The sequence below is a fragment of the Ricinus communis genome, chromosome 10, assembly GCF_019578655.1.
Source record: "Ricinus communis isolate WT05 ecotype wild-type chromosome 10, ASM1957865v1, whole genome shotgun sequence".
In the NCBI taxonomy this organism is placed as follows: domain Eukaryota; kingdom Viridiplantae; phylum Streptophyta; class Magnoliopsida; order Malpighiales; family Euphorbiaceae; genus Ricinus; species Ricinus communis.
The window spans coordinates 13,394,409-13,418,050 of record NC_063265.1 but is presented as its reverse complement, the minus strand read 5'-3'; the positions used below and the strand labels follow the sequence as shown (position 1 = coordinate 13,418,050).

The following is a 23,642-nucleotide window of genomic DNA, read 5'->3' as shown; positions in this document are numbered from 1 at the left end:
GCTTATATAATATAACGACTAGGATCAAGTCCTCGCAAATATTTTCGACTAGGCTTTGTTATCGCCAAACAAGTCTGTTGATATAACTGCATCCAGAACCTGGCAATTTAAAAAATGACCATCTGAAAAGGAAAAGAAAATGGTGAGTTTCTGGCCTTGGAATTTTAAGATTTAAGTAGTCTAGTCCTTGTTCTTCATGCTTTGTTTTGACTTAGCAGCAGAATAAAGCAGCAGCAGTCTTAGATTCTTGTATATTTTCTCTTTCTTCTAAATATGGAAAGATGAAAACGTAGAAAATGAGAGTCCTGTCATGGGTTTCCAGATTTCTAGCACATTGCCGTTGTATCAAATTTAATTTAGTGGAAATATATGGAGAGGAGCCTATATCTAACAAAACATTCTTAAAAGAATATATATATAGCAGAAATTGCCAAATAAGATGCCCACTTTCTTGTCCGGTTTTTAGATGTTATCAATTAATATATAACATGGCATTATATAATGAAAATTCCTATGTTTTCGATGAGATTCTTGACATAAGAATTCTCACCAGCTTAATTTGCATGTTATTTACGTGTACTCTGGAGTTATGTGATTGTTATATCTTCCAGATCCTTTCCCTCATCTGTCTCCTCTGTTGGAAGGCTAATAATATGTCAATGAGAATGGCTCAAAATTCCAAGAATTATAGGGTCCTCAAGCTGGTGCACCCTGGAGGCTTCATTGAGATTCATCAGAAGCCAATAACAGCTTATGAGGTCATGAAAAAGAATCCCAGACACTGTGTTACACGTCCAGATGTGTTCAGGTATCCATGGGTTGTGGTCAGGCCCGAGTCGGTTTTGAAGCCTGGCAGTGTCTTTTATATTGTTCCATTCCATACTATTCAGAGTCTGATGCAAAGAAACAGATGCCTCTATCAGAACTATTTGTTCCAGGAACAGGATTCCATCGACTCTTCTGTTGAGCTAACATACTTCCATCAATTTCTGGAGGAGCGAAGCTCTGGTATTTCGCAGAAACGAACTAAAGTAGATTGCAAGATTGATCAGTATGATGCAATTTTTCCCGAGGGGCTAATTAGAAATAAGAAGTGCCCTGAACCAGCCTATTATCAAGGATCATTAATCAAGTCTCGGTTCAAGCTTGAACATTTAGATGACTCTCTTAAGATTCAATACCTAATTGATCATTTGCTAACAGCTCATGATTGCGAAAATCATGTAGAATTTGAGCAGCAAGATACCTCTTTCATCGAGCCAAGGCCTGCATTTTCATTAGATACTGCTTCAAGCAATGTTCCCATTGATGATATATTTCTAAAAGTTGATAGTGGATTAGAGCCTAACGTTTTGAAGGAGAAGCAGTCATTAAAATCTTGCTTGAAGAAGGACAACCGAGGTAGATCGCATGGTTTCAGGGTAACATTTGCATCTTCCAGATGAAGTTGATGAGAAAGTAAAAGTTCTAAAAAATTTCAACCAATAAAATCTCCATAGCTTCTTGTAACTTTCAGACTCAGAATCTTTTTATTTTATTTTGGATCATGCACTGAACTAGCTTATTATGTTTCGGATACAATCCACGGAATCAGCATCATTTAGGAGTACTTATCATATGAGACATGATGTATGTTTCGAGATTAATATCCTGATGGATAACAGTCTGTTGTCTGTCTTTAATAAGCTACAGTTGATTACCTGGTTCATTTTATGAATTGTCTGCTGGATTTGGTCTGTAATCTGATAAAAGAATTTAAAGGGCGCTTTTATGAACAATGTTCCTTTTCAGCTCAGGATTTGGTTTAGTTTATATTTTCCTGTTCTTAGGAAATCATTTGAAATTAATAGCAACCTGGAAATTTATATTATCACATCCATGATAATTACATTTAGTAGCAGAAGGTATTCTAACAAAAATTAGGTGTAGACGAACACGAGACTGCTGGTTCATTCATACTTTCCTGAAAGATAAATTTTGTATACTACGCATATCTTTTACAATTGGAAGATGAAAAAACAGTTTACCTACAAAAGGCTCATAATTTTCCAATGCTCATTTAAAGTTGTGAACAAATTTGGCCAGTGAGCCTTGTAAATATGCTTCGTATTCTTCACTAACGTTTGATTCATGTTGTAAAGATGCTCTTCCCCTCACTGTTTTATATTCTTCAAGGGGTCCTAATGTCCTGAATGTGCTATTCATGCCATTATTCCTGTCCAAACTTGTTTTGGGTGGACTCAGGTTCATATTATTCATTGACTGCATCAGAAGAGAAGAAGGGCTATGATCATGGGGCGAAGTCATTAGATTGTCTGCACCATAGATGTCATTCACATATTGCTTTGGATAATTAGGAGCATGTGGTCCATGATTGTAAGCCAAGTCAGTGGAAATGTCACCCTCCAATATTTTCAGAACCTGCAGGATTCAATAAAATCCACTAAATAAATATATATAACGACATTGTTAAAGAAAAAAGTGAGGCGGAGGAAACAGAGAATCTGCAGAATTGTTGATAGTGAAAAACCTTGGACATCCTAGGTCTTTTTTCAGGATTTGGCGAGATGCATAAGCTGGCAGCATACATCATGTACTGTACCTCATTCTCCGCATAGTTTTGTTTCAATTGAGGGTCTATTATCTCATTGATCATCTTCTTCTCAAGCAATGGACAACCCTGCAGTTGGCAGATTTGCCTAAACAGTTAGAAGAACATGGTGGTTCACATAGCCATACCTCAACTCCTATATTATCAGTAGGTGATAGAATTGGGACAACCATTAACTCTAGAGACGATGGTATCAGGTAACAGGCAAATACTGTAATGCTGTAAACGATTTTTACAAGGTTCTTGCCAACTAACTGTACGTGCTTGTTGCTACCATGACCACATCTATATAAGCATTTCATTACAAAAGAGTTACCCATTCTTGCACAAATTGCTGTCCTGTGGTTCTTGAAAAGTCGGTTGCTTTAATGCCAGACAAGAGCTCCAGCAAAACAACCCCAAATGCATAAACATCAGCTTTTTCTGTTATAAGCCCAGTTTGTGTATACTCAGGAGCTAAATACCTGCAAAAACATGACCAAAAGAAACAAGAACATCAAAGACTTCTACATAAACGCAGCAACCATCCAAGGAAAGATTATTATACCAAAATTACAGGATTATAATGTAATATGAGGAATGGGGTATAAGAATCTAGTACCCAAAAGCACCAATAACGCGCGTTTCCTCAGCACGCTGCCCATCAGCTTGCCATCTTGCTAGACCAAAATCCCCTACCTATATTTATAACATACTTACTATTAGAATCACTTAGTTTAAAACTATTTTGAAACTAAAAACAGAATATATGTCAGAATATAAAGTTACATGTCATGATGGATATGGACTGACCATGGGTTCAAAGTCATGTGTAACAAGGATATTGCTGGGTCTGAAATCTCTATGTACAATGCATCCCACTCTGCAATCTTCGTGAAGATATCTCAGACCTCTAGCAGTTCCTACTGCAACCTTCATTCTATTATCCCAAGCCAAAACCTTGTTCGTTTCATTTCCTGTGCATATACAATTGTTTTGTTACCTGATGTGACACATAAAAGCATTGAGAAAAATAGTGCATATAATGCATCTGCGTTCAGACTTACCATACAGATGCTTATCTAAGGAACCATTGCAAGCGAACTCATAAATAAGGAGCCACTCTATCTCAATGCAATATCCAATCAACATCACCAAATTCCTGTGCTGTGCACAGCTCAATATTTCAACCTCTGAGCAAAATTCGGATGCTCCTTGTGCACTTAATCTCTTGTGCTGCTTCACTGCAACAACTTGTCCATCATCCAATATTCCTTTAAATACCAAGCCATATCCACCGTCTGCTAAAAGATTATCACTTGAGAATCCATCAGTTGCTTTTTCTATCTCCCTGTAAGTGAACTTCCTTGGTGCCTTTCCGAAAATAGGTGCATTATTCTTGCAAATGGAGCAGAGTGGTGGGGGTGTTGGTGGGTGCTTGATGGAAAGAGACATAGCCTTTCTGATACTGGAAGTTCTTTGACTGATACTCGGGGAAGAGGGGGATGCAGCCTTTTCTTCTCCAAGACTAGACGTGGAATACTTTCTATTAGGGAGTTGATTCGGGCTCTCTGACTTTCGGAACAGGCGTGGTGAGTCTGCTGATCTTCTTGCTGGAACTGATACTTTCTTTATTGCTTTCAGATCACTAATGTTTTCCATATCTGTTTCAAAATACCTACAAAAATTATAACGGTCTCTATTGATCAAACAAAATGAAGGAACAGCAGGAGGTAGAAAGAAAAAGAATATCTTTCTTACCACTTTTAGCCTTCAAAAGGCTATTATAGCTTTTTACTTTGCCATCTAAGGAACTTGCAGATGACTTGCGGGGCGAGTCACCAATGTTAAAACCTGATAAAATATCATTTTTACTACAATTATAAGGTGAGAGGCTGAATATACTTTGCACTTCAACTTCTCGATGGAAATATTTAGAATTCAAACGAAGAATGGGGATGTCGGATTTGGACTTAGTGGTGCAAGGACTACTAATCTTGTTGAACTGTTCTTTTCCTGGACTTGACAAAGACATTGAAGACTCTGTGCCAAAGGTAATACTGCTTCTGCTTGTCCCGGTCTTGTAATTGCTAGTGCAACGGGGCGGCATCCCAATCTTGTTCTGATCACTTCGATCTGTACTCTGACCAAGTCTTTTTCTTGCTAGAGGGTTAACTGCTCTAAGAAGCTCCGGAACGGCTTGGTCTATGATTACAATGTTGCAGCTTAATTGTTTCAGGCAGCAATCACTTTCTTTCTTCAAGCGTCTGTAAGTTTATTCAATTAGTTTGAAGAACCCATCAGTTTGAGAAAATTAAAAGAAAAGAACACTTGAATTGTACCCGGTTGAATATCCAGCTTAGTCATATGCTAATGTTCATCATTTTGGTATCAGCAAGAAAATGGTGTAAGCAAAGGAGCTAATCTCAAGTAGTATACTTTCCATCTCTTCCATACATGTGATTTAGTCTCAGATAACATAACATGAGTGAGTTACAATGACCGCACTAAGTTTAACATACAGTGAGAAGTCATACTAGGATATATAAAGGAGAAGAATACTTTATGATTTGATTTCTGACCTATCTAGAATTACCCAGGTTGCCTCTACTTCCATGGCTTCTGTGGCCACTGATCCCAGCTCTGCATCAGCTACAACTTTTATTCGAGTATGAACCTAATTAAATAAGAGATAATCACAATCCTATTTGTATTGATGAACTGAAGAAAGCAAAGCACAGTTATTCTTCATACCTGCTTATTATGGATCAAACACAGTTGCTGCATCATATCTACACAAACATCATTTATTTGCCGAAAGGAATCCTGGGAAACTGCGTTACGTTTGAAATCGTTACTGGCCGATGAACTTTTCTTTTCTTGCCTATGCCCATGACCCCATTTCCTTAGCAGGCCTAAAATGAGCAAAAAAAAAGATTATATAAATATCAGATGCTGAATTCCACTACCATTTACTTCCAAGAAAAAGGATTACAAGAAAAACCTACAAGAAATGAAGCTATTAGTCTTGCTTGCAGAAGTTGGAGCATTTCCATGACAAGGAAGAATTGCAAGTATGATTACAGAATCCATAGCTCTGGTTATAACATTGCGGACAGCCCATTGTAATGCATAATCAGTAATTTCTTTACTAGCATCTAGTGCTACAATTATCACCTCCTTATTATCCATTTTATTCTCCTTTTCCTTTTGTTCCAATAAAAAAGTAAGTATCAAACACTTACAAGCCAATGAGACTTTATGTTTAACATGTTCAAGAAAAGTGAAAATAACAGTGATTTTCTAGATTCTTATTCTTTATTTTCAGCTTAATGTGACAAAAGAAAAAACATGAAGGGTATAGGAGAGAAGTAGTGTTGAAAGATCACCACCGGGCAGCATAGGCTGAAACATTTGAAATGGTCTTTTTCTGTGTCCGATAGTTGTTGGAGGGAACTGCAATTTCAACACCTATTTTAATTAATTCTATGCACCTTTTACAATATTACACATTTCCTTACAATAACACTTGCAGATTTACCTCATTTATAATAAGTTACAAGGCTATTAACATTTTCTTTATACAATTTTATAGATGTAGAAGATGCTGATTACTCCAACTTTCATTTTATTTCAGTCCTTTTCTCCAGTTGGCAGCCTTGTATGGTCAAGATCATGGTAAATTATTTGTGGAGTGTACAGTATATAAACATATTATATATAAACTGGCTCGATCGGTAAATCAATTTATTTCTCATCTTATTCAACAAAATTCAAGTAATGTACTAAAAAGATTAAGAAATTTTTTATATATTTAAGAACATATCTAAATCTATACACTAATGACATATATTTATAATCGATTATATAACAATCTTCTAATATCAAAATATAAAATAGCTCAATTCAGATTTTTGTTAGAGTTTATATACAAGAGTACGTAAGAATTACTTCAAAAAAACTATTTTGGCCAAGGAAAAACCATCATGCACGCTTTAGCCAGCAGCTTAATTATGGAATGTTTGCTCATAATTTGAGCAGTTCTGAATGGAACTCTTTCCAAAATATATTTCGTATCTTTTTCAGAGAAAAAGATGAAAACTAACTAAAAAAAACACACACACATACGGAGAGACAATGCACCACATTGCCCCAGAAACATGGATTTGTATGGAACTTCGGACCTTACTTTTGTTTTTAATATTAAGGCACTGTGATACTGTTAGCTGGTCAGAGATATATTAAGCCTGCAGTTGTCACTTGTCATGCATCTGTATGGACTTGTCTCTAAATATAGAAAGTTGAATTTACAACACAGAAAAGAAAAAGGAAATAGGGAAGTAGAATTGCAAAATACTGCAAAAGATGATAGGAAGTTGGCAATACTTTATATGTAATGCTGTATGATGTTTATATTTTAGTAGTACTTCTAACAACACTTTGTGCTTCAGGACACCAGTAGAGACACATTGTTTTAACTGAACAACTTGGATACTCCAAACTGATGGAGCATGTGCATTTTGGAACTATTCAGACAATAAATGTTCCAGGATTAAGTAGATGACATTATCGACATTTTTTAGCACTAGTCAGAGTTACTTTCATCTATTCAGATTCCTTGTTGTCTTGCCTGTTGTCATCTTCCTTTCCCATTATTTATACCTCTGTTGTAAAAGAAGACTAAATGACAATCTGCAGCTAAATGTGAACAGTGTTTTCTTAAAAATGTTTAATGCATAATGAACAAAACTAATGACACAAAAAGACTTTGGAATTGAACATGCGCCAACAAAAAAAAAAAAATAATCCACCTTCTGCATGCCTGTATCCTTTCTCACAAAACCAGAAAAAGAAAAAAAGAGAGTATTTTCTTTCAAGTGCCCACCTAAAAATTATGCTAGGGATGAAGGGCTATAATCCAATTGAATTATATGTTTATGTTAGTGATGCTAGTTATCTGATAATACTGAGATCTTCTTGATGAATAAAACCTCGTTCTAATCTGATCTGCTGCTTTTGGCGTGTGTGTAAAGAATCACTTGCATTGCTCTTGTAATAAAGTCTTGATTCTGTGTGTTGTAGAAAGATGAAATGCTAGCAATCGTCACGAGAAGTATTACTTCCGTTCAATGATCTTTCGACGCTTCTGTAACTTAATGATCCAGTTCTATCACGGCAGTCAATGTTGCTGCTGCTTCTTTCCCCGCCAGAAACACTTCCGTCCTTAGATCCAATGCTGCTCTTGTGACTTAATCTAGCATTGTGATACCGTGATTCCCTGCTGCTATAATGGCCTGAATAAACACTTTCATACTGCGATTCGCAGCTGTTCTTTACGCTTCGAGAAGCATTTCTGCTTTGTATTCTTTTGCTTCCTTTATGGCTTGAAGAAACACTCTCATCCATTGATCTCATGCTGTTCTTGCTCCATTTTCTGCTATCTTTATAATCATCACTGTCTCCATCTTCATCATCTGATGTGTCATCTTCTTGTTCACTTTCACTATCTTTATGGTCGCTGTCGCTATCCTTGTGATTCTCCTTATTGTCCTTGGGATCACTGTCTGAACTATCTCTACCAGCTTCATGTTTATGTTGGTCATGATTAGGTACTTCCTCTGAAGGTGGAGTTGAAGGGGGTGGAGGAGAAGGGATGCTTTCATCTGTAGCCATGGAAAGGAAACTTAAAGCTGTGACAACATCACTCATTAATGGACGAGCTGGTGCTTCCTCTTGCAGACACATTGCTGCTATTGCAACTGCCTGATTCAAATCTTTTTCTGGGAATCTCTTATTGAGAACTGGATCGGCCATATCAGGAAACCTTTTCGGATCTCGAAATATGGGCTGTGCCTGTTTGATATTTGTGAAAAGCATAAACAGTAAGACTTATATCAAAGACAGCTCAAAATATGCAATCAAATTATAACATCTTAGACGTTCAAGCGATTTGCTGAGTCTCCAAGAACAGTTTTAATATCTCTACAGTTACTTACCCAAGCAACTAGATTTTGCTCGTTGACTGGTTTTGTTGTGTCTATGGCCCTTCTTCCCGTGATGAGCTCAAGTAAAATAACTCCAAAGCTGTATACGTCTGATTTCACTGTGAGTTCACCCCCTCTGACATATTCTGGAGCACTATAACCATAAGTACCCATCAATCTTGAATGCACGTGCATCTTGTCACCCGTAGGACCAAGCTTGACAAGTCCAAAATCCGATAACATGGGATTAAAATCTTCATCCAATAATATGTTTGACGGCTTCATGTTGCCATCTACAACAGGAGGATTGGCCTCATCATGCAAGTACTCCAGACCTTTAGCAGCACCAAATGCTATTCTCATTCGTGTAAACCAATCTAATGGTTTCCTCTCTGGTGTCAATTCTGCAGGTTAGATTAAATTGTTTCATGGCATACAATCTTAATCTATTCTATACAGAAACTATAGACTCAAAACTGCAAGCTCAACAGAACAAGAAAAATATGACTATGCTTAAGAAATAAATAACTCTAGCTCTAATTAAGTTCTTGAAATTACCAAGAAGATGATCGTGTAATGAACCTCCTTTAACAAAGTCATACACTAAAAGCCTCTGGTCGCCATCAGCACAGTATCCGACGAGGTTGACAAGGTTTGGATGGTGTAGAAGACTTAGCATCATAACCTCAGCAAGAAATTCCTTGTTCTCTTGCAATCCGCTCCTGTCAAGTTGTTTTACGGCTACAACCTGAGCAACATAAGTTGAAATCACATAGAAAGGAGGTTTCCTCCAGTTAATTTACAAAAGGAAAAAGAGAGCAAAAGAATAGAAGGTTGAGACATGAAAGATATACCTGCCCGGTTGCGGCTAGTATCCCTTTGAAAACTCTTCCAAATCCACCTTCACCTAACAGATATTCCTGACGGAAGTTCTTTGTCGCTGTAGCTATTTCACGAAAGGTGAATGTCTGTGCTGCAATCTGATAACTTTTATTGTCATTGTCTTCATCTCCGGGTTTTTGCTTCTTATTCTCTAGACAAAAGAAAAAACACAAAATGAACTCAAAACAAAAAGTTTCAGAAAGTGAAAAATGTATCTGAAAAGCATTATGTTGGAATTAAATTGGATTGATATTCTTTCTCCTTCATTTAATTTTAAAAATGTATCTGAAAGAATTGGTATAAGTTTTTAAATCCCCATTGATTAATTGTTGATAATTAATTGCCATCAGCCTACTAATCCAATAGTTAAAAGTTTCTGTCTTAAAATATTGCAAGTCCCCAGGAATTCAACTCCTGCTAATTCTGAAAATAGGGTCCCTTTCCTATAATGCAGGTGCTCAAGAATTCAAATACCTTTCATACTTGCATCATATATATTTGAAATGTAGAAAAGCATCATGCAATGGAACATACCAGGAGACTTTGAATCAATTACTTCTCTAGGACTAGAAGGAAATCCATGTTCTCTCTTGGTAAATGATTTCTTGCTTTTCTGTGATTGGAAGCACGAAAAGCAATTCATCGTATTCTTGAGTCTTGATTAAAAAAGAAAACCACCCCACTAATTAATCAAGAAAACAATGTACATTCATATGCACCAACTAGCCCTTAAAAGAGGTTAACAAATTGCAATCACTTCTGCCTAATGAACATATAAAAGAAACAAAACTTTAGACAAAAACTATTGTTTTCTTAATTTTTTTTTTCTAAATTCTCTCTTGAGAAGGAAGGTGAGAGATGGTTAGAGAAAAGGGTCCTTCAATGCAATTGAAGGACCCTAATGGAGAAGCAATACAGGCAAAAAAGAAGAAAAAGATTTGTTGGAGTAAGCCATTAATTTTTTGAGGGATGAAAAAGAAAATGAGAGACTCTCCCTTAGAGGTAGCTATCGGAGAAAAAGGAGGAGACTTTGTTGGGGTTTTTTCACCATAAATAAAATTGTGGAGGTTTCTTTTGCAGTGTATGAAATTCACTTCCTTTTTAGCCATTAGTTTAACTTAAGGATAAAATTGTTCGATGCTAATGCTAAGTCGCCAACACATGCACATGCATCTACGTATCAATTAGAAATGGCTTATTTATTTCTCAAAAACAATTACTTGATTGATTTTCTTAAATATTAAATATCAAGATTGAAGGTTCCTACTTCCATTTTCCTTATCTATTCTATTAATATTAGTATAAATTTGTGGCTATTTTTATTGTTATGATTTAAAGAAAATAAATATAAATATTACTAAATTTAATCCATATATATACAATATGTAAATTTCAAAACATAAAAAAATTAATGTGCATTTATTTTTAACTCATAAAAGACTTTTTTGACTTATGTATTTATTTTTATAACATAAACATTATATTAATATGTGATATTTATATTTTTATATAATTAAATTATAATTTTAGTTTTAGAAAATAATATTTTTAAACTTTTGAACTATATGACATAAATTTTTTTAATATTTATATTCTTTTTAATATATAAACATTACTGTGATATATGATATTTACATTGGCTGCATACTTAATATATTAACATACTTATCCTATATTGTCAATGCCTAGTTGGCAAGTTGAGAGTCACTGAGTGTTGACATTTCTTATGAGTCAAAAAGAAGCAGAGGAAATTCTTCAGGTTGAATTAATTGGTTTATTTCCTGACAACAATGGCTTGCAATGTGACTGAAATAGATTGATAGCCCAGTGATTCCCCTGAAATTTCTCAAAAAGGGTGGTTGCTTCTTGTGTTTGATTTAACAGCTATAAGAAATTAAGTAACCTATTAGAGACCTCAATTCAAATCTAACAAACATTTCTGCTCATTTAATCTACAGTTCATGTGATTGTAACTAATCTAATTGTTTTTCTCCCTTGATTCTTAAAGTTTAAATTCCTCGTCAGATTTTAGGTTTGAAACTCATTTGAATATTTATAAAAAGATCCTATGATTAAAGCTTTAGATACAATTAAATACATAAATGTTTAATTTCAGAATTTCAATAATATTCTCAGTATTTGATGAAATGGTAAATAATTTTTGTATTTTTTTATTAGATTCTTAATAGACTATATGCTATACAATTTAAATATTTATCTGATACTAAATTATTTTCTTATATAAAATTGATAAATTATGACTAATATTTATTGATAATAAATAAAAAATACTCAAATGTAATATTTATTAATTCCCGTAAATAAAAAATAGAAAATTTAATTATTATTTAATTAAAAAAAATAAACATGGTCATGAACTTTATAAAAAATAAAATTAAATATATAAAAGAAGTTTAGACTTCAGATTATTCATAACGAATCATGTTGACTAATGAATCACAAATATATTAAATTTCAAAATTTAATTGGAGATAAAAAAGAAAAAGTCTCGTGATAAATAAATAAATAAATAGAAGGAATGTGTGGTGCTTGTTAAATCCAAAAACTTTAGCATACAATACAATCTAATTAAAGAAGAAAAGGAGGTTCAATTGCAATTAAAGGAGGAAAAAAGAAGAAGAAGAAGAAGAAGAACACATGCAGACCAATTTGAATCCACATCAGAAAGTGGATCTTCTACGACACAAACCAAAGATCAAACACCATTTTACATCAAAGATTACATCTTCTTGGCTACTTTCCAACGTGTTTTCCAACTTCTTTACTCCTCCTTCCGACATTGTTTTGTTTTTCCTTTTCTTTTAATTCTTTGAAAGAAATTATTCATTATATATATTAATAAAATTTAAATTAATACATCCACTCAGTAAGCTCGAAAAGAGTATCGGGTTTGAATTTTTCTCCCTTTTTTGTATTTAAAAAATCATGATATTGACGTTAACAAGTCTTTATTATGGAGAATTCCTATAAATTAATAGTCTTTGAATTGATAAGAAAATCTATTAATTGAGTAAAATTTCATTAATAGGGTAATTAATATTAAAATGGTCTTATTTATAATTATTTTATTTAAATAAACTAGCAATTTAAATTCTTATTTAAATAATTTATAACAACACGAAAAGATGTTATATTAAAATTTCTTAGCACAGTGTAAAAACTTAACTTCAACTCAAAGAAAAAGTAAATAACACTCGGTGCATAATAAGTTAATAACTTTTGAGGGTGTTATCATATTATAAAATTATATTGCATGATGATTATTATTTTAATTATAAAATTAAATTGATAAATATAATTTAATAAAGTTTTAATATATAATATTAATTTATAATATTTTAAAAAATAATACTAAATTAAATATTTTTAAAATTTTTAAAATTTTAAATTTTATTAATATAATAATAAAAATTATTTTAATATTTATATACATTAATATATTAATATAACTGATATTACTATTTTAAAATTAAAATTTTATTACATAATTACAAAATTAATTAATTTATTAAATATTATTTAAAATATTATTTTCTAGAATTAGAATTATTATCCACCTACAAAACTAATTTAGTAGTTAATATACTAATTTTTATAGTAAACTTAGTATTATTATCTGATTATGAAACTATCTATTAGTTAATATAATATTAAAATATATTTTTTATAATTAGAGTCTGTATTTAATTGAAAATATAATTTATTAATTAATGAATTAATAAAAATTATAATAAAATTATACATGAATTTAAATATTATATGTCAAAGTAAGCACATATATTAAAATAAAAATTTATGTGTCAAAAATTAAGCATACATATTGAAAAATTATAGGTCTCAAATTCAAAATTAGCATAGATTTAATCCTGTCTTTTCCCGTTGGCCAGAAATTTTCTATCAAATCCATAATAAAAAAAAAAAAAATGAGTCTTCTATTTGATCAAAACGGTTTTAGCCATGTAATACTATTGTTGCCACCATATAAATAACCTAATCATAAAAATTTATAGTATGTTAACATCTAATATGGAATGACAAACTAATAACATTAAAAATATAAATAGTTAGTTTTCTTTTATTCTTAATAAATAATTGGTGAACAGTTTTTTCTTAATTTTGTTATCATATATATTAATTTATAATTAAATTATCATTTGATATAATAGGCCGACATATGAAATTTGGTATATACAATCAAATATTTTTATAATGATAACATGTATAATTTTTATATAGTGATAAGAAATTATAGTCCTATTTTGGACCAGTTATAAATAAAAATAATTTTTCTATTATAATAAATAATAAATTTTTAAAATTTTATTTCTAACAAATATTTTTTATATAATAATATTAACATATAATTTTTAAATAAATAAATATTATATTATAGTGATATTATTTTGTTTTATCAATTTTATATGATATATTTATATATAAAATTATTTTATTAAATTATTATTTTTTATAATTTTAAATTTTAAATTTTAGTGAATATATTTTCTCTCCACATCCAATTGACGTGATAAAGTCTGAATATTCTAAAAGCAGCCGCAATGTGAGATGATGCGTTCCACAAAACGGTTCCCATACTTCTTTAAATTCCCGCGCTTAGACACCTCATTTGTCCTTTGCCTGCCCGTTTACGCCTTCCACGCAATCGTCCATATTATTTGCTTAAAATAGTTATTGATTAATAATAATTAAAAATATTTTTTTAAAGAAAAATTCCCAAATGACTTCCCTACAATCATATCCATTACACTCAACTAGTCCTATATTTACCATTGTTACTATTCTTTTATTTTATACTAATATAAAAATATTATTACTGAATTTCTTATTTATAAAAATCTTTTATACAAAATTTAACTAACAAATATATTAAATATAGATAACAAATAATAGCAATTTCATTTCATGAATAATATAATTATACGTTGCATTTTTAATTTATTTTCTTATTTTAATTAAATATTTATTCTATTTTAAAAAATAAGTTCATGAAAAAAATATTAAAAGAAAAGCTCCCAAAAACCATTTATTAAAAAATATTAAGAAATAGCGTATCATAATAAAAAAATTAAAAAACATTATTCTAGAAAAAGGTAATTGACGAAAAAGGCATAAAATTCTTACTTTAAAAAGAAAGAGAGAAAAAACAAAACAATTCTTTTTTAAAGAAAAACCTTAACCGCTAAGCTTTCCATGGAAAACCTCTACTCGGGTGACTATAAAAAGGAGATAGGCAGCGAGAGACGAACATTTCAATTCAAATTGAGAAAATGGAGGCGAGCGGTGAAGAAAGAGCAGTAGGAGGAGATTTATACGAATTACCAGAAGGATGTGTAGCAAACGTCCTGTCATTTACTGGTCCTGCAGACGTAGGCCGGTTATCAATGGTCTCTTTTACATTTAAGTCGGCATCTGAATCCGACGCCGTTTGGGAAAGCTTTCTTCCTAATGACTACCATTCTATTATTTCCTCGTCTTCTAGTTCTTTTCTCCTGTCTTCTTCTTCTTCTAAAAAGGACCTTTATCTCCGTCTCTGCGATTCTCCTATCCTCATTGACGATGGCAAGAAGGTATTTCTTCACTTTTTCTTCTTTTCACCGCCATTATTCTTTTCAAATGTTCTCCTTTATCTTTATCATTGTTATCAGTGTAATATCATGTCAATATCTTTGATCTTTGATCATGACATTTCTTCTTTATCAATTTTGAGTCTATTTATACTTATGTAATCATTTTGTTTACTGAGTTGATGGATTAATTTTGCGTTTAACATGTGACACAATCCGAGAATTGTGCGGTCAGTATCTCGTTTATGTGAAAACTGGGGAAGCTTACATATTATTGACACAGAAAATGTCCTGATTAAATTATTTTATTTCCATGGACCGTCATATTTGGTCATGCTCTTTACGTTAAACAAAGTTTTATATGTAAACGGTACTCGAGTAGAGTTATCTAAGTAGGGCATTCTTTTTATGATCTAAAGTCGTGCCTGTAAATGTTGTATGACGTAATCGTATTGTTTGGAATTCTGATGACACAGAGCTTTTCACTTGATAAATTGAGCGGAAAGAAATGTTACATGCTCTCTGCAAGGGACCTCATGATTGTATGGGGGGACACTCCTAGATATTGGAGATGGACTTCGGAACTCAAGTCCAGGTTTGTCATTGTATTTCTTATATAAATCCACAATTTGCTTATTTATTTATTTATCTTTAAGCTCCATTGATAGTTTTTGATAAAATAAATTAATTATGTCAAATGATTTGGCGTATGCTTTATTCTTTACAACTTGTTACTACTTTTTTGAATTAACATGTACGTAATAACTTGCTAGTACGGACCCACCTTTTTATTTGAAGTCAAAACTGTATTTTAGATTTATGTCTTCTTTTTTTCTAATCTCAATGTAATATTTCTTTTTGAATTTTTTGTTTCAGTTATTGAAATATTCTGTTAATTAATAAGTAATTATATTTAAAAAGTGCATCTACTCTACTTTTGCATATAATAACAAGACAAAATAAAAAAACTTGTGGTGGCCTCTGTTGAGTTATAATATTATTATACTAATAAACTTTTTTTAGCCCCAAAAGTATAAACGTTTTGTGGTTTTACTACAATGTGATAACAGATTTGAAGAAGTGGCTGAGCTTATAGGTGTGTGCTGGCTTGAAATCTGTGGAAAAATTAGTGCTCGTATGCTGTCCCCAGAAACACTGTATGCAGCTTACTTTGTGTATAAGACAACAGCAGGAGCCTATGGATTTGATCACCAGCCTGTCGAAGTTACAGTGGGACTCGCAGGAACTGAAGGCTGTAAGCGAAGTGTTTATTTGGATGCTGAAAGAGAGAGGCAGCAGCGATACCAAATTGTCATCAGGCGGATTGGGTTATTCAGCCACAGCCGTGCTTTGGGTTTGCAAGCCCCTGTACCAACCAGAGAGAACAATGATGGCATGCATCCACAGGAAAGAGAAGATGGGTGGTTGGAGATTGAATTGGGTACCTTCTTTAACAAGGAAGATGATGATGGGGATTTGGAAATGAAAGTTCTCGAGGTCAATGGTGGTGATTGGAAGGGCGGGCTTATTGTTCAGGGCATAGATATCAGGCCGAAACCAGGGGGAAATATTCAAAACAAATTAGCGATTGAAGCTTAAGCCCTTTTATTTTCCAATTAAGATCTTATTGCTGTCTTACTATATTATAGCAGGGTACATCAAAGCAAGAGTCTAAGGCCATCTTTGCCAAGTGCATTCTGCTGGTGGCGATTCAGCATTGGGTGTTTTTGAAGTTTTGCTTTTTTTGTTATTTATTTCACATTCTTAGTGAGATATATATATATATTGTAGTGTATCTAATTAAGGGCCAACTTTTGGCATAGCTTATAGAAGTTGATTTCAGCCAAGCTGTTTCGATTTATAATGTTAGGATTGCCTCCAAAAAATTCGTGGAAGAAATATGTCATCCTTTAACCCTTTTTTCTTTAATAATCTGAATTTTGGGAAAGAAAAAAAAAAATTCCTAGAAAGGAAAAGTATGTCTAAGTTCAATTCTTGACATTCAATCGATTATTAAATTAATATTTTCTGATTTCTATCATTAGCTATCACCATAGAATCTGTCTGGTTTTATATTTCATTGAATTTGAATCTATTCCTGAAAAGCCATCTGAAACCCTGATAACAGTATTGCTTAATACCACCCACTTGACTAAAACCAATATTTTGAAGCTCTTATGGAGCTCTCGGCTCTTGACTTTTTCCTCCTACCTTAGTACAACAGAGAAATCAAACTTAAATGCTTCGCCACCATTAAATTCCAATTAATGCACTTTAGAATTGCTTAATGATGCCACTTACTACAAGGCATTTATTCTGCTGCATAAATGATCTTTCTAGAAAAACAAATTAAACCCTTAAAAAGGTGAATACCATAAAAAAATATCTGATGAGGATAAATTACTACCATTTTAGTTGATGGAAGCTTTGAGATGAATACAATTAAAGCAAAACCTTTCTATAATGACATTCGTTATACAAAATTTTAATCTCAATTGGAATCAATCATAAATAAAAATAAATTCTATAATATAATAAATTATGAGTTTTTAAAGTCTAATTTTAACAATTTATTTTTCTGTATGATAATATATATGTATTTATAAAAATTACATTTTCTCTTATCAATTTTATTTGTATAATATAATAAAATATTAATATTAATAAAATTAAATATTAAATTTAAAAATTTAATTTTCTATTCTATTAAATTATAATATTTTTATAGTCATAATTTTATTTAGTTTGAATATATAACTACAAAAAGATTTTATTATATATCAAATTAAAAAGAGTTTACATTTACAAAAACTCTTAAATTTTTCTTATTAAAATAGGTTGTTACAATGTTTTTGAAATAAGAATAGGTTCTTACAATTAGAAACTATAATTAATTGGAGTTATTAATTGACGGCTGATATTATTATTTAAGTATTTTGAAAAGAAAGATACGTAATGGTCCTCACTATTATCCCCTGCATCTTGTGAAGGGTTTAATTGCAATTAATTAATAAAAGACGAAACTCATTCTGAATTATGCAGAAAGTTTAGAGTACAAAGTGCAAATAAACGGTAGTTATTGAACCATCTCCAAAAATTGAAGGAGAAAAAGAACTGCAGCAAGAGATTATCGGAGAAAACAAAAACAATCTTTGAGAAGAAGAATTGCGTTGAGTTTTGGTCCAAGAGCTTCAATTCCCTAAAAAAATCTTTAAGCTTTAAGCTTCTACACATGCCCAACTCGAACACAAAAGAACAAGGAAGCAAACAATAGAGAAATAAAGAACAAAAGAACCAAACCCTTCACTACCATTGACGGGTAAGGTTCTCTTTCCTCCTTCCTTTTCTTCTTTTCAACACAATATTACTGTTTCTTTTATGGATTTTTGGGTTGACTGCTTTTGGGTTTTTTTAGTTCCAGTTGGGTTTGGTTGGATCCAATTTAATAATGCAGATTCTCCTTAAAGTTTGGGTTTTATTATGCACTTTGCTTTTTCATTTATATAAAATCTGGTTTAGGTGTAGAATAGGATTTGCCCTTTTTCCCCTTTCTAATTATAAGCTGTATTTACCAGGAAGAGAAGTACGGTTATTGTAAATGGGGAATCTAAGCCTTTGAATTAGTGATTTTTAGCTTAGAGATAGTTGTGAGAAGTTGTTGCCTAGTAGAAGGAACTTAGGTTATCTCGCATTATTCTGGGAGTCGCCTAGTAATAAAAGGGATTCACATTTCGATGAAGTTCACAAATTTGGTACCTAATGGGAACATCTGGACATAAATATCATTTGGGTGGGCGCTGAAGCAGCATAATAACTTCATGGTGGACAATGATGACCCATAAGTATGATTTGTTCTATTAGGAACTTGGTTTGGTGATTTGAGTGCAGAGATATAAATTGTTAGAGCTTATTAAAGTATGCTGTCAGTTAATTTCTTGGAATAAGATTGTCCCATACATTTGGGTTTTTCACCAACCCATCTAGGATGTCTTTTGTAAAACCATTGTGTGTTTAGTGCGTGATTGGCATGTTAATAGACACTTCTTGATTTTAATTCCTCACCAGTATTGTTAAGAAAAGCATAAGATTGAAATCTTTGTCATGACATAGCTTTTGTCTATTTGTTCAGCATAATTTGGAAAGTAGATGTCATATAAAGAAATTACGCTTATTCTAGAAGAGCTTGGGGAACCTATAAACATCATTTCACGTGAATACTAACAATACCAAAATAAGGAGCAATCTTTTGATTGTTGTGGGTGAGAAGTATTGGAAAACATAGATTTGGAGTCTATTAGAAAATAAATTTAAAGTTAAACTTTGAGTTGAGCGTACTGTTCAAGTGAGGAGATTAATGCAAAAACAAATTAAGAATGCTATAGGATCAGCTAGCAGAGTTTCCTTACTAGGGTTGCTTAGGTAGAATTCATTTCTTTTTCTTTTTCAAAATTACTCTTCCTTTTAAATTGATGATTAGTCAGGACAGAGGTCAGATCAGATGAAGTGGCTATAATTTGTTATTAGGTTTAGGCTCTTACAAATAGGGTTATTGCTTTTGAACATCAGTTGAATACTCTTTTTGGCTCCAAAAGTTCTCTTCATCACTTGCTTCACATTGCTACCCTAGCCTTGCCTCCACCAAGAAATGAACTCCCTATCCTCACTCCATGACTAGACAAGTAGATTTCTCATCTTTGACTGCATATATTTGAACTTGAGTAGTTTTTACTTCATAGAGGTTGTCTTCTCTCTCTTATACGCATGCATGCTATTTACACGCTCATATTGTGTTGAGAATATTTGTGCTGTGTAAATTCTCCTTATGCTTTTTTTGGTCCTGCAGGTGCTTCGTTCTTGAGTAAATCAACTACAAGGGAATTTTGATCGCAATGATCTTATTTCATTTAGATGCCCCTTTCTGTTTCAGTGTTCATTAATTGAACTTGGTAAAATTCTCCTTGTTTGGATGTGTTTACCACTTTACCTCTGTTCTCTTTTGTTTTAATGTTTATTAATGTCTTTCCTTATTGACTTCTATTGCAGTATTCCTTCTTACTGGATTTTTATGGGGTAGCTGTTTTTTGTGAAAGTATCATTTTAGAATCGGTTCCATTTTGTATGCAGCTCTGGAGGAAGTGGGTAAAGCACATAAGGTTACTGCTCCTCAATTTGGTGGATTCATGGCTGATAATGCTTTAATTGTTGTACCTGATGGTTCTCTTGCTTTGTCAGAACAAAGTTTAGTTATTGGACAAGAATTTGCTGATGTTGAGACTTGCAGAAGAACATTGAAAGATATTGCTATAGCCCTGCATTTTGACCTTCGAATAGTGAAATCAGATCGAAGCCGGTTTATTGCCAAGTGCTCCAAGGAAGGCTGTCCATGGCGTGTTCATGTTGCAAAATGCCCTGGAGTTCCAACCTTTACAGTTAGAACCTTACACGGAGAGCATACATGTGAAGGAGTTCACAACCTTCACCATCAGCAAGCATCAGTAGGTTGGGTAGCTAGATCTGTAGAAGCTCGCATTCGGGACAATCCACAATACAAACCAAAGGAAATTCTGCAAGATATACGTGACCAACATGGTGTTGCTGTGTCTTATATGCAAGCTTGGCGTGGAAAGGAGCGAAGCATGGCTGCACTTCATGGAACTTTTGAAGAAGGGTACCACCTTCTTCCTGCATATTGTGAGCAGATAAGGAAAACAAACCCTGGGAGTATTGCTTCAGTCTTTGCTACAGGACAGGAAAATTGTTTCCAGCGCCTCTTTATTTCTTATCGTGCATGTATATTTGGGTTCATTAATGCTTGTAGGCCACTTTTGGAACTTGACAGAGCACATCTTAAAGGAAAATACTTGGGTACAATACTTTGTGCTGCAGCTGTTGATGCTGATGATGCATTATTTCCTCTGGCCATTGCTATTGTTGACACAGAAAGCGATGAAAACTGGATGTGGTTCATGTCAGAATTACGGAAGCTTCTTGGAGTAAATACTGATAACATGCCTAGACTCACAGTACTTTCTGAAAGGCAAAGGGGCATTGTGGAGGCAGTGGAAACTCACTTTCCTAGTGCTTTTCATGGGTTTTGTTTACGTTATGTTAGTGAAAACTTCCGTGATACATTTAAGAACACAAAGTTAGTTAACATCTTCTGGAATGCTGTATATGCCCTTACAACAGCTGAATTTGAAAGCAAGATTTCTGAGATGGTAGAGATTTCACAAGATGTTTTAACTTGGTTTCAACACTTTCCTCCTCAGCTTTGGGCAGTAGCTTATTTCGAGGGCATGAGATATGGCCATTTTACATTGGGGGTCACAGAGCTGTTGTATAATTGGGCTCTTGAATGTCATGAGCTCCCGATTGTTCAAATGATGGAGCATATTCGCAATCAGTTGGTGTCTTGGTTTAATAATCGCCGTGATGTAGGTATGAGGTGGACCTTGATTCTTGTTCCATCTGCTGAGAAGCGGATTCTAGAGGCAATTGCAGATGCTCGTTGCTATCAAGTCCTACGTGCAAATGAAGTTGAGTTTGAAATTGTGTCAACTGAGCGGACAAATATTGTGGATATAAGAAGTCGTGTGTGCTCATGTCGCCGTTGGCAGCTATATGGTTTGCCTTGTGCACATGCTGCTGCTGCTCTTATTTCTTGTGGGCAAAATGCCCAACTATTTGCTGAACCATGTTTTACAGTTGCAAGTTATCGGGAGACTTATTCACAGATAATAAGTCCAATTCCAGATAAAAGCCTATGGAAGGAACCGGGCGAGGGAACTGAAGGTGGAGGTGCCAAGGTTGACATCACAATACGTCCACCCAAAATTCGTCGCCCTCCTGGCAGACCAAAAAAGAAAGTTCTTCGAGTAGAAAACTTTAAGCGCCCAAAGAGAGTTGTTCAATGTGGTCGCTGTCATTTGTTAGGACATTCTCAAAAAAAATGCACGATGCCAATGTGACCGGGTGTTAGCTTCTTGACTTCTTAAAACTTGTTATTCTGAATTTGTAATAGAATCCATGGTGTGTTTGTAATCTGATGTATGTTATAACTATTTCACAGAATAACAATGATCTTATCCTTTAGGTATAGTTCCATTTATGTGCATGTCGGCCAGCATATGCTTGTCTTTTCGACCAACAGTTTGATAAGAATAGTTAAGTTGCCACTGCCAGTATTTGATCAGAAAAAACAGTGTATTTATTAATGAATTTCTTAGTTCCATCTTTCTGATCATCAATATTCTCTGCAGACTATAGTATGTTTTCTTATGATTCATGATGTTTTAGGTGCCTCACTGCAGATGGCAAGGAGTACAGAGAGATATAGGCTGCAAAGGAATGAATGCAATCAAGGATGTCCTGAACAGGAAAGTAAGGTGTTTAACATTCTTGGCACTTGATAGTGCACATTTCATATTTGTTCCAGTTTTTGTAATGCCAGTCTACTTACCAACACTTTGCTCTTTTAATTTGTTTTGCTATTGTCTGGAAGGAGAATGACAGCTTCGCCAGATGGTCAAGGAATAGTAATAAGTATGCAATAAAAGTGCAAGGAGATTTCCTAATGAACTCAGCAGGCTAACTTTTCCTCAGCTTCCTCTCACCAAATAAATAAATCTTTGCATTGATTTGTCAACTGAAAGTATGCTGTCTGGAGTTCCTGTTCATGGTTAACAACCTGTTTGATAAAAGGTAACAAAACATAAGGTTATAGCTCATCACAAATGAGGAATTGTCCGTGACTGTTAGACTTTGTTCGACTGAAAGCTGTATTTGCTTTTCTGTGGGGAAGAGAGAGATGACTCTCTGATCTTTGAAATTTTGCATTGAAGCCTTTTAACTGGAAGACAGTAAGCTAATTTGAATTTCTTTATGTATTTTGTAATGCTGCCATGTAACATGCAGAAATTTATTAGAGTAATATATTTCATAACTCCACTCTACTCTTCAGGTGCATCCCACTTTTAAGAGTGAAGTAGATACGATATCCAAAAACCAGAGGAACTTGCAGTAAATTAACCATCCATGAATGAGCAGGTTAAAATCAATATTTTTGCAATGTTTACTTGTCACTTCTGATTCTCGCAGGGTGCAATAGTATCCTTGCATTTATATAGCTTGGAGAATGCTCATGATCTCTTGGATGAACTCGTGATCATTTGTAAACAGAATTCTGAAAATGAAACGTCAGGTGGCTTGAAGATCATAAACTGAGATTCTTTCCTTTTACTCTGAAAATAATACGGGTGCATGTTAGTTACTGTTCGTTTAATTTATAAATGTTACTTACATAACCAGATTGTTTTTGAATTACAAGGCCTTGTTGAGTTATTATAAATGCTAACATTGTCCTGCTTTAAGCCATTTTCCCTGGTCAGACCAGCGAGTCATGCTTGAGATTGTTCTCATCATTTAGCACCACTCAAAGCGCATTCACCGCCACTGTCAGAGTACTTTTAATATGATACATGTGAAATACAACTCATTCTAACCGCAATGGCTTTAGTTAGGTTCCAAATACCACAAGATCAGAAGCCACTTCTCAATGGAATAATGATTTTCACTTCCTAAACA

The 23,642-nt window shown here is 33.3% G+C and overlaps 5 protein-coding genes across 8 annotated transcripts; 3 read left to right on the top strand and 2 right to left on the bottom strand.

Moving 5' to 3' along the window:
- The first annotated feature begins 12 nt into the window (after positions 1 to 12).
- Positions 13 to 1,781, top strand: LOC8274988. Its single transcript, XM_048379853.1, has 2 exons — positions 13 to 142; positions 612 to 1,781. The coding sequence occupies exons 1-2, from the start codon at positions 140 to 142 to the stop codon at positions 1,443 to 1,445; spliced, it is 837 nt and encodes a 278-aa protein (XP_048235810.1). The 5' UTR covers positions 13 to 139; the 3' UTR covers positions 1,446 to 1,781.
- A 131-nt stretch (positions 1,782 to 1,912) lies between these two features.
- LOC8274987 (inactive protein kinase SELMODRAFT_444075) lies at positions 1,913 to 5,889 on the bottom strand. The gene is made up of 10 exons (XM_025156131.2): positions 5,599 to 5,889; positions 5,345 to 5,505; positions 5,173 to 5,267; positions 4,352 to 4,857; positions 3,658 to 4,254; positions 3,404 to 3,567; positions 3,213 to 3,289; positions 2,928 to 3,075; positions 2,531 to 2,680; positions 1,913 to 2,421 (listed from the first exon to the last, which is right to left on the bottom strand). Exons 1-10 carry the CDS (start codon positions 5,780 to 5,782, stop codon positions 2,056 to 2,058), a joined length of 2,448 nt encoding a protein of 815 aa, XP_025011899.1. The 5' UTR covers positions 5,783 to 5,889; the 3' UTR covers positions 1,913 to 2,055.
- Positions 5,890 to 7,289: 1,400 nt separating this feature from the next.
- LOC8274986 (probable serine/threonine-protein kinase PBL26) lies at positions 7,290 to 10,382 on the bottom strand. Of its 2 annotated transcripts, none has more exons than XM_015729163.2 (5): positions 9,991 to 10,382; positions 9,429 to 9,607; positions 9,133 to 9,322; positions 8,587 to 8,978; positions 7,290 to 8,443 (listed from the first exon to the last, which is right to left on the bottom strand). In XM_015729163.2, exons 1-5 carry the CDS (start codon positions 10,097 to 10,099, stop codon positions 7,685 to 7,687), a joined length of 1,629 nt encoding a protein of 542 aa, XP_015584649.1. In that variant the 5' UTR covers positions 10,100 to 10,382; the 3' UTR covers positions 7,290 to 7,684. The 2 variants fall into 2 exon arrangements, with proteins under 2 accessions (XP_015584649.1, XP_015584650.1); XM_015729164.2 differs by having other exon boundaries at positions 8,587 to 8,966.
- Positions 10,383 to 14,678: 4,296 nt separating this feature from the next.
- LOC8274985 (F-box protein At2g02240) lies at positions 14,679 to 16,906 on the top strand. The gene is made up of 3 exons (XM_002512557.4): positions 14,679 to 15,062; positions 15,536 to 15,654; positions 16,130 to 16,906. The coding sequence occupies exons 1-3, from the start codon at positions 14,763 to 14,765 to the stop codon at positions 16,656 to 16,658; spliced, it is 948 nt and encodes a 315-aa protein (XP_002512603.1). The 5' UTR covers positions 14,679 to 14,762; the 3' UTR covers positions 16,659 to 16,906.
- A 1,179-nt stretch (positions 16,907 to 18,085) lies between these two features.
- LOC107260770 lies at positions 18,086 to 22,157 on the top strand. 3 transcript variants are annotated; one of them, XR_001534763.3, is made up of 4 exons: positions 18,086 to 18,378; positions 19,903 to 20,005; positions 20,103 to 20,212; positions 20,292 to 20,433. XR_001534763.3 is itself a non-coding variant. In XM_015715147.3 (3 exons), the coding sequence occupies exon 3, from the start codon at positions 20,240 to 20,242 to the stop codon at positions 22,025 to 22,027; it is 1,788 nt and encodes a 595-aa protein (XP_015570633.1). In that variant the 5' UTR covers positions 18,095 to 18,378; positions 19,903 to 20,005; positions 20,184 to 20,239; the 3' UTR covers positions 22,028 to 22,157. The 3 variants fall into 3 exon arrangements, 2 of the variants coding, with proteins under 2 accessions (XP_015570633.1, XP_015570632.1); XM_015715147.3 differs by having other exon boundaries at positions 18,095 to 18,378; positions 20,184 to 22,157; XM_015715146.2 differs by having other exon boundaries at positions 18,095 to 18,378; positions 20,103 to 22,157.
- The last annotated feature ends 1,485 nt before the right edge of the window (positions 22,158 to 23,642 follow it).